This window comes from Pundamilia nyererei, unplaced genomic scaffold (assembly GCF_000239375.1).
Source record: "Pundamilia nyererei isolate P.nyererei 1_Seehausen unplaced genomic scaffold, PunNye1.0 scaffold00023, whole genome shotgun sequence".
Taxonomy (NCBI): Eukaryota; Metazoa; Chordata; class Actinopteri; order Cichliformes; family Cichlidae; genus Pundamilia; species Pundamilia nyererei.
The window spans coordinates 257770-267732 of record NW_005187424.1 but is presented as its reverse complement, the minus strand read 5'-3'; the positions used below and the strand labels follow the sequence as shown (position 1 = coordinate 267732).

The 9963-nt window shown below is 48.0% G+C and overlaps 1 protein-coding gene across 3 annotated transcripts in view; it reads left to right on the top strand.

Moving 5' to 3' along the window:
- rgl1 (ral guanine nucleotide dissociation stimulator-like 1) overlaps window positions 1-9946 on the top strand; it is a 20138-nt gene extending 10192 nt beyond the window's left edge. Inside the window, exons 1-18 of one of the 3 annotated variants that reach the window (XM_005727059.2) lie at window positions 269-485; window positions 2462-2572; window positions 4159-4367; window positions 4467-4541; window positions 4627-4817; window positions 5092-5216; window positions 5331-5546; window positions 5627-5730; window positions 5877-5961; window positions 6096-6185; window positions 6414-6500; window positions 6701-6733; window positions 6819-6940; window positions 7235-7324; window positions 7479-7665; window positions 8524-8769; window positions 8857-8971; window positions 9216-9946. In XM_005727059.2, coding sequence (XP_005727116.1) covers window positions 441-485; window positions 2462-2572; window positions 4159-4367; window positions 4467-4541; window positions 4627-4817; window positions 5092-5216; window positions 5331-5546; window positions 5627-5730; window positions 5877-5961; window positions 6096-6185; window positions 6414-6500; window positions 6701-6733; window positions 6819-6940; window positions 7235-7324; window positions 7479-7665; window positions 8524-8769; window positions 8857-8971; window positions 9216-9403 — 2319 coding nt within the window. In that variant the 5' untranslated portion in view covers window positions 269-440 and the 3' untranslated portion in view covers window positions 9404-9946. Of the gene's footprint in view, window positions 1-268; window positions 486-1156; window positions 1584-2461; window positions 2573-4158; window positions 4368-4466; window positions 4542-4626; window positions 4818-5091; window positions 5217-5330; window positions 5547-5626; window positions 5731-5876; window positions 5962-6095; window positions 6186-6413; window positions 6501-6700; window positions 6734-6818; window positions 6941-7234; window positions 7325-7478; window positions 7666-8523; window positions 8770-8856; window positions 8972-9215 lie in introns of those variants that run through there. The other 2 variants (XM_005727060.2, XM_005727058.2) reach the window with 2 other exon arrangements.
- The last annotated feature ends 17 nt before the right edge of the window (window positions 9947-9963 follow it).

The window sequence follows — 9963 nt, the reverse complement described above, 5'->3', positions numbered from 1 at the left end:
AATGAATGAAAATGACTATAAAACAAATGAGAGTTATTGGTGATTAATGAATGAAACACAGGTTATAACCAGGTTATACTACAAACACGTAATTATTGTTTTTTGAGTCAATGTTTTTATGAATTTCGGAGGAAGGACATTTATGCATGTGGAATATTTTGCACGCTCGAGTCCCAGCCTGGTGTGCGTGCGCAAACTGATGTCAGTCTGATGGAAGTTGGAGAAAGAGCTCGGGGGAGGAGTTTAAATGGGGCTGCTGCGAGTGCAGGGAGGAGGAGTCTGCTCATTCAGCGGAGAGTCGAGCGCCTGTTGACAGAGGAGGGCTTGGAGTTTGGAAAAGAGCGCAGTGAACGTTTGCGGATCGCAGTTTATTTTGAAAGGAGCGCATCTTCTTGTGTACGTGCGGGAGAAACGTCGGTCTCTGATGCTGCCTTCAGATCATGAGAGAAGCGCTCACTATGAAGTTCGCCTGGAAAACTAAGATGGTAAAAATCCAAGCGCAGACTCGCAGTGTCTGTTGTTTGTGGTCGGGGGGGTTAGAGTGGAAAAGGGGGTGAGTGTTTGTAGGCTTGGGAAAGTAGCGGATAACTGAGTGAGGGGGAGAGGGCGGGGGTGGTGGTGACGGTTGTTTTTACTGCTGCGTAAAGATGTCGCGGTGAGCTCGAACCTGTACGTGGAGGAGTTCGGTTCAGTGGATAATGCTGAGAAATGTCCTCACCTGATGCTGTAGATCCAAACTTCTTCGTGGGTTTTTTCTGGGCTCCACAGCAAAAAGCAGAGGGGGAACAACAGGCGAGGCCCCGGGGCCATCACAGCCCGTGCAACTGGGTCCAGGCGAACAGATCAGCGCCACTCTCCTTATCTCCGTTATTCTTCCCAACCAGCTGATGGGCTGATGTGCAGATTAGAATTATTTGCAGAGAGAGAGTAATGTTTGTCGTCTGTGTGCAGATTTTTGAAGGATCCCAGGTTGTGCGGTGTAAAGAGCTCACCTCTTGCTCTCTGAGAACTCTGTTTTTTGGATGCTTGGATAACTTATTCACTTATGTTACTGGCTGCTTTCATTTGCATTTGCATTGGGAAAACAACAACAAAAAGCAAACTTGATACACAAAGAGAGTGTAGCTTTTTAAAAAAAAAAATCTGTCCAGCTTTCAGAAAGCAGTCTGTGTGTGCAGACTGTGAACTCAGCAGCCCGGCCAGCCAGCACAGGGACCTCCCGCTATTGTTTTGGGAGTGTGTGGACTGCATGACTCATACACTGATGTATTTATCTGTCTCTGTGCCAGCCAGCGGGCAGCAGCCAAAAAAAGAGAAAGGGAGAGAAACATGTTGCTGACCATAGGACAAGATGGAGAACAGCAGCATGGGACGGGCGTGCAGACATGTTTCAGATCCTCTGACTTGCAGTAACGCAGGCGTGTTGGCTGGTTTCATCTGTCAGAGTTGGTTAAAATCACGTCTTTTTGTTTTTGGCTTTCTTTGAATATCTGCCCCTCACGTGTTTCTGTTCGTATCCAAACACTGCCGAGTAATGGCTGAGCGCCACTGGTCTCCAGGACTGACCATTGAACTTGCTAATGGTGAGTTTGGCCCTTGATCTCTTTGCCGGCGGCCCGACTGTGTGGACTTTATGGGGACGAGTAATCTTGGCGTCCGTTGCCTTTGTGTGAGGACTTGGCTGAGATTTTGCCTGTGTGCTGTTTATAGGCACCCTATCCTTCGATGGCTGTCCGCTCCTTCTGTTTTCGTCTCCATGTGTTGGTGTCTGAGCCGGCCTCGGCCTCTGTTTGGATGCGATATCTGAGCAGCAGTTTGGGGTTTTGATTCCTCTCTGCTCCCTCTGTTTGTTTATGCACTCTGCTGCCGTCATTGATTTACAACCAGCAGCAGACGCAGCGCTTTCGACTCGGTGGATCCTTTTAGTCTCGGTGTGGTTGCGACACTGATTTGTAATCAAGCGCCGCCGACTTGTAGAAGCAGACAAACCGACAAACTCATATGTTCATAGAGGGGGGGGAAGCAATGTAAATATTACTGTGGAGGTGTTTATTCTGGACTTGGCCCATTCTGGCTCTTATCTACAACTTGGGTGAGCTCGGGTAAAGCTGTCCAGCTCTGACTTCAGCTCCAGAGACACCAAGACATCATGAAAGAGATGGATTGGGAATAAAAGAGGGAGTAGAGACAGAGAGGAGGAGGGAGGGAGGCCTGGCAGGCTGCAGGGATGGGGGGTTGGGGAGTTGGTCATTCTTGATGTTTTACTGCACTTCACTTCTTCTTCTTAGTTTTTTAAGCACTGGAGTTGTTTGTGTGTGCGTTTTTCCGTTCCCTCTGCTTTTCTCATACACAAAAATCACTTTCCTTTCTTGTTAAACTACTGAAGTTAGACTTGTGTTGGTCAGCTCTGCAGCGCGTCTGTCTCGATCTTTCTAATATTTCCACCGATATCTTCTTTCAGAGCTCAGTGCAGGACTGGGGGGAGGAAGTAGAGGACGGAGCAGTCTACAACGTGACGCTGAAGAGGGTCCAGATTCAGCAGGCGGCCAACAAGGGAGCGAGATGGCTGGGGGTGAGTAGGCCCTGACGAGGAGCTGAGCTCCAAACCTTCAAACGTTAAAAGTTCAGACTCCTTTCTGCACTCTCAGCTGCTGTAGAGGGAAAAAAGTGAATGTTTTTAAAGCAAACAATGTCCGGATTAGATTTTATCGTGTCCAGATGGCTTTTTTTGTTTAAAGCAGTCCAGTTATCTGTGTTCAGACTGCTGACCTTAAAAATGGCAAACCTAATCTGTATTGTCTTCTCTCGGGGCATTGTGCTCTACCGAGGCTCCTATTGTTTTAACGTTTGAGCTATAAATCTCCCAGTGGAGACAACACCTTTGAGCTGCCTGCTGAAAACGAACAGCTTCACCAGAGCTGGACCGTTTAGCCAAAGCATGTGATTTCCTGACTTTCCGAGCTGCCAACAAAGCCAGCACGTTCCCCTGTTTTGCAGAATGCTGGTGTGACACAGTTTCCCACAGTTGTGCATTTTTTCAGTGAATATAAGGCATTGCCGTTTCCCCCACAGAGCTGTTTATGTATCCGTAATAAGATGTTATGCAGTGCATCATTATACTGCACAGACGGGGCAATTAGGAGCATTGTTTCTCTTAGTTTCATAGTTTCTCTGGTGAGTTTTCCCAGAAAATGCTAAAGGATCTTCAGGATATTGTGTTTGTTAGCTTCTTTGGAACTGTGTGGCTGACATAAGGGATGAGAGCTGGCGCATAAAGAAGAATCTGATATCTGCTGCGAGCCTCCAACACTGCCTGGATGTATTGACAGTGGTGTAAGCCCAATTAGAGCTGATTAAAACAACATGGGTGTTTTGTGCAGAACAAAGAGCGAGCTCCCAATGAGATGAGTATATTTACTATAAACAGTCAGCTGTATGAGAACAAAAGCAGCTCCAGTCTGCACAGTTTGAGGCGTGTGTGTGTGTGTGTGTGTGTGTGTGTGTGTGTGCAGTTGTGCTCATTGTGGCGGTGCCGTGGATCGCCTCGGACAGATAAATAATCAGACTTTTTGTGTGCTCCGTGCTGTTATCGGAGGGGAGAAGTCGACTGTGCCGCCATCCTCCTCTCTGTCTGGAGGGATGGTGGAGGAGGGGCTTCGCTGTGATTAAAAGCAGATTGGAGCGTTTCCTGTTGTAGCGTGCTAACTTCACCAAGGTCTCTCTCTCTCTCTGGGTCTTGTGCCACCCCTTACTCTCTCTTCTCTCTCTCTCTCCCCTGCTGTTTTGCAACCACCCGTTCTGTTTTCCCTGTAGACACAATAGTCGGACACATCTGGAGAAATCCAAATTAAATATAGGTCACCGTACTGTTTCCTTCATCCCCCTGATGTTTCGAGCCCTCGTTGTTTGTTTCCATTTCTTTCAGAGTTCCTCTCGACCCTTTACTTAAATGTATTGGTGAAAGCATTACAAGCACCAGCCAACTGCAGAAATGCAACAGTTTAAAAATGTATAAGGCAGATGGGTGACAAGTTAAAGAAACATTTGTGGATTTGTTATGAATCACTGTGTCCCTGCGGTAGACTTACCCACGGCTGTAGAATAGGTTTCTGGTGGTTTTTGCTTAAATTTGTCATAATTCGCATGTTTCTTGTTTAGGCGGAAGGGGATCGCCTGCCTCCCGGCCACACGGTGAGCCAGCTGGAGACCTGCAAAATCCGAAGTATCCGTGCTGGAACGCTGGAGCGACTGGTGGAGACTTTGCTCACGGCGTTCGGAGACAACGACCTCACCTACACGTCCATCTTCCTCTCCACCTACAGAGCCTTCGCGTGCACGCAAACCGTACTGCAGCAGCTGCTCGACAAGTAGGCTGAAATGACACGATCCTGAAACTGAAAAATAATACTCTGCCTGTTTGTTGTGGCGATTTTTAAAACGCGTCGTCTTCTTATTTTCTGTGACAGATATGGAAGCATGGAAGAAAACGAGCAAGGCGCTGACAGATGCCACGGCTCTGAAACCACCGGCGCCATCAGAAAGTGAGCTGCAGTGTGACGTGCGCATCAGTGTTCCCGCTCACCTGGATTTCCACCTCTCTAAAAGGTTTCCCGGCTCTCTCCACAGCACCTTGGCTTCGATCCTGCGTGCCTGGCTCGATCAGTGTCCCGAAGACTTCCAGGAGCCTCCAGACTACCCCTGTCTCCACAGGGTGATGGACTACCTGCGCAAGGTTCTGCCAGGCTCAGAGGCTCTCAGAAAGGCAGAGGGTCTGCTGGAACAGCTGCAGGCTCAGGCCGGCATGGATGACACTGATGGTACCGCTATTTTCTTGGGTGGGGTGGAGTTCATATTATGAGTATTGCCTCTCTGTGATATCATGCAGATGATGCTGACGTCAGTATTGTAAACTTTGACCATATTTAACGAGGATTCAGTGTTTACGCTGAGAACGGCTCACATCACTGCCTCCTGTATTCATGGGAAAAAGCATAGCAGGTCTCCTTTAAAATGTCTTCCTCCGTCGCTGAGAAACGATGCGTTATCTCAGATGTGTCGTTTATTTCCTGTGTTTGTTTTGTTTGTTTTCAGCTGGTTTCCACAGCAACCATTCATATAGCCTGGGGGAAGAGGATGAAGCGGAGATTGAGGTCCAGGAGGACTTCCTGTCGTTTGACGCCGACCTGGTGGCCGAGCAGCTGACCTACATGGATGCGGTAAGTGGAGGGAAATGATGTGGAAACAGGAGGGAAAGGTTACATCCCGTTTCTTCTGCGTCGCCTCACTAACATCGTACTCTTTGGGGGGGGCTTTTCTTGGTGGTGCTTTAGGTGCTGTTCAAAAAGGTCGTACCCCATCATTGTCTGGGCTCTGTCTGGTCTCAGAGGGACAAGAAGGACAACAAGCACAGCGCTCCCACCATCCGTGCCACCATTACGCAGTTCAATGCTGTCGCGGCCTGCGTGGTCAACACAGTGCTGAAGCACAGACAGCTCAGGCCTCACGTCAGAGCACGGGTCATCCAGCGCTGGATAGACATCGCGCAGGTCGGCCGAAGAGACAGACTCGCTCACGAACGTTTGGAATCAGTTAGAATGTCATCTGACTTGTGGTCGTCTTTTAACAGGAGTGCAGAATACGGAAGAACTTCTCATCTCTGCGAGCCATTGTGTCGGCACTTCAGTCCAACCCTCTGTACAGACTGAAGAGAGTGTGGGCCTGCGTGCACAAGTAAGCCTCCGAACTCTCGTCTCTGCAGATGATCTCAGCTGGTTTTGATAGTAACGAGATCGCGCAGATCCTTCGGTGTGTTTTGCACGCGTGTTTTCCTGCCATGTCACATCACGTTAGCTGACGCGAATCTGCGCTTGTTGCAGAGACAGCGTGCAGACATTCGAGGAGCTCTCCGACATTTTCTCGGACCATAACAACTACCTGACCAGCAGAGAGCTACTGATGAGGGTGAGTGTGTTCATTTCATATCTGATCCAGTTTAGGAATGCTTAGTAACCATCTGTTACTCGAAATCCCAAAATTGCTTGTTCGCCGCATGGTTGGAACCAGAATTGGAGCCATTTTTTTTGTTTGCCCCACAGGAAGGCACGTCAAAGTTTGCCAGTCTCGAGAGCTGTGCCAAAGAGCACCAGAAACGCACCCACAAGAGGCTCCAGCTGCAGAAGGAAATGGTAAGACAAATGCCGGCTGACAACGAGCTTTAGAAACAAACGACAAACAAAGCGGTGTACTCTACACTGACTGCTAGCCTGTGCAGATCGTGAAGCCACACAGCTCTGCTTACTCCACGTGCCACGCTCCCATTGTTATTATCATCGCCATCTGCAGAGAACAAAGTGTAAATAAAGATGTGACTTTACTGCAACATCCCACGGAATAATCGAACCGTTCCTCCACAGGGAGCGATGCAGGGAACGATACCGTACCTGGGGACTTTCCTCACCGACCTGACCATGCTGGATACGGCCCTGCCTGACCTAGTGGAGGTAAGAGCACCTGCTGATCGTGTGTGCGAGTGTTTGAACATTTGAAAGTCTATCTGTCAGAAATGGGCCTAAGTTTCCATAAGTGCGTGAGGAATTTTGTCGGTGCGTTTGTGGAGCTGTCCGCCGAACGCTGTTTGCGTAAGCGGTCGCTGGCGCGTGATGTCTCGGCTCTGACGGCGTGCTCTTTGTGTCTTCTGCAGGGTGGTCTGATCAACTTCGAGAAGAGACGCAGGGTGAGTCTTTAGTCTGCCTCCTTTGACGTGATTACAGTTACTCACGTGGTGTTTACTCTGAGCAACCTTCTTTGTGCCTCTGCAGGAGTTTGAGGTGATCGCTCAGATCAAGCTGCTCCAGTCGGCCTGTAACAGCTACTGTCTGACTGCAGACCCAGCTTTCCTGCGCTGGTTTAAGGGCCAGCCTCAGCTCAGCGAGGAGGAAAGGTACACTCTACTCTGAATACCTTTTTTATTTTCATTGCACCGTTATCCATGTGATAATAAGCAAATTAGTGCATGAGTCATGGTCTGCTGGATCCATTGTTCCCCCACAAATACACCAGAGCAGCTTTGTTCTGTCTTTTCTTATCGTCTCTCCCTGCTGATTTTGTCATTTCTTTAGTTCCTACTGATCTGTTCTACATGTTGTTTTGCTCTCTGAGCGCTTTTTTTTGTCTCACTGCTATTCTTGAAACCACCATCCGCTTGAAGGTTCACTGTTAATACTCTTTCTTGCAGCTATGCCTTGTCTTGTGAGATTGAAGGTCTCGGTGACAGCAGTCCGACTTTAACCAAACCTCGGAAAAGCATGGTGAAGAGGCTCAGCTTGTAAGTGCATTAAGAAAGGAGACATTTTTCGAAGCTAATAAAGACGAGTGCTGTTTTTAAATTTGAAGTGAAGTCCAGAGTAGAATGAGGAAATGAAACTGCAGGGACTTTTTAATGTTTTATCATCTAACAGCTCGCTTCATTTTCTGTTTAGGCTTTTTCTTGGAACAGACAGTAATTCGGCCAGTTCTCCAGTCAGAGAGACGCCACGCTCGCCCCCTACTGGCAGCTCCGGAGAGAGCATGGATTCGGTCAGCGTGTCCTCCAGTGACTCCGGCAGTCCGTCGGACAGCGAGGGACTCGCCACCCCGACTCACACCTCCGACTCCCAGCAAAACAAGGTAGGTGACAAAGCCACCGGCAGGAAGTGCTGTGCACTAAAAAAAGTACACAACTTTATTAAATACGAGTCAATTCCATTTAAATTTTTTTATTGGATTAACATTTTTACACATATAAAGTTGCACATGAGAATTAACAAATGTTCTAATTTTTGAGCATTCACTGGCCACTTCATTAAGTATGCATTTTCCTTCAGAACTGGTGCAGTTCTTCATGGCACAGATTCAACACGGTGCTGGAAACATTATTCAGATTTTGTTCCGCGTTGATATGAATGCGCGGTTCATCACACAGCTGCTGCATCCGTGACTCTCCCGTTCCCTCGCGCCCTAATTCTGACCCTGTATGAACTGTAGCCTCAGTCTCCTGTTCTTAGCGGACAGGATTGGCGCAAGTGTGGTCTTCTGCTGCTGTAGCCCATCTGCTACAACAAGCACGGACCTATTGTGTATTCAGATATGCTCTTCCGCAGACCTTGGCTGTAATGATGGTTGTGTGGGAAAGTCCCAGCAGATCAGATATTTCTGAAATATTGAGAGCAGTGTGTCTGTCACCAGATACCACGCCACAGTCAAAGTCTCTTAAATCATGACTCTTCCTCGTTCTGATGTTTGAACTTCAGCGGGTTGTCTGGACTTTGTCTGCATGGCTAAATCTGCTGGGTTACTGCCACGTGATTGGACAGTTAAATAGGTGTAATGAGCCAAGTGGCCGGCCAGCGTATAAGCTACATTTAACTCTTTTCACACAAGATGCAAAATGAAGTAAATGTTGGAGTTGTGTCAGATGATAATGAATCTTAATAATAACTTTAATGAAAAATGAAAATAATTGTTGTTTTTCATCGTGACCCCCAGCTATCAGAATCATCCTCCTGCACTTCACTCCACTCTATGGACACAAACTCCTCCACAGCCAGCGTCTCCGTGATTCCTACATCTCCCTCCTTCCCCGGGCCTTCCTGTATGCACCGACGCTCCATCTCCCTCACACCCCTGTCTTCCCCGAGTCAGACTCTGGCCTATAACACCCAGGCCCAGGACGCCTGCATCATAAGAGTCAGTCTGGAACACGGCAACGGAAATCTGTACAAGAGCATACTGGTGAATAAGTACTGACGCTTCTGCTAAAGATTTACATTTTCACAGTTTATGTTAAAACTAACTTAATCTAATCTGTCCCACAAACAGCTGACCAATCAGGATAAGACCCCAGCTGTAATCGCTAGAGCAATGGCAAAGCACAACCTGGAGGTGGAGCCGGAGGAAGGATACGAGCTGGTGCAGGTCATCTCGGAGGAGAGAGGTAAAACATCGACTTTAAAATCTTTGGGAACAGTAAGCTAACCGTAAGCTAACATTGCTCGCTAGCAGTAGTTATATAAAAACTCAATTCTTTAAGATTTGCACGTCAGAATTTTAATTTATTTTTTCCACTAATTAGCTGTTTTCAGGCTTTGTGAACCACACTGCCCTCTGTACTGGTGTGAAGATGGTATCACTGGTTGTAAAATTTACCCGGTTCTTATCCTGCTCTTAATTTCTTTCAGAACTGGTGATTCCAGACAACGCTAACGTTTTTTACGCCATGAACACGTCGGCAAACTTTGACTTCCTGCTGCGGGTGAGGGGCTCGGCAGGCCGGCCCGTGCAGCTGCGTAGCCGATGTAGTTCCACGCTCCCGCGGACCCAGCACCGCTCGAGCCTCTCGCTTAGACTCAGCAAAGTCACGTTGTGACCCTGCCGTGTCACCACTAACCCAGGGCGAGACACGACGGAGGGTGGACATATAATTGGATGAGGAGCTCTCTGGGATCCAGGGTGGAACCCTCCGAGCTTTCAGACTTTCCCTCTCATCCCGAACTGTGCCATTCCTCGCCCAGCCTTAACGTGAACCTTGGATGTGGATTAAACTGCTAATGCCTGTGACAGAGTGAAACAGTGACCCCAAGTGGCCTGAACTCTTTACTACAACAGATATTTTTTGCACATGTATTGGGAGCACCAACCTCCTGACCTCCAACAGTATTCTGATATTGAATGAACTCCTTTATGTCTTGTGACGTACATGTAGCTCAAGCTTTACCTTTCTCCTAATACAAGAGTGCTGAATGCAGAGACAGAAGATGGAGCAGTGAAAGAATGAATGAATGGACCTCTAACAGTATTCTGAATGATATTAATAATTGACAGAAGCTGTGATGCCTTTGGTTTCCCTTGTCAGACAGCTACGTGTGTGTGTGTGTGTGTGTGTGTGTGTGTGTGTGTGTGTGTGTGTGTGTGTGTGTGTGTGTGTGT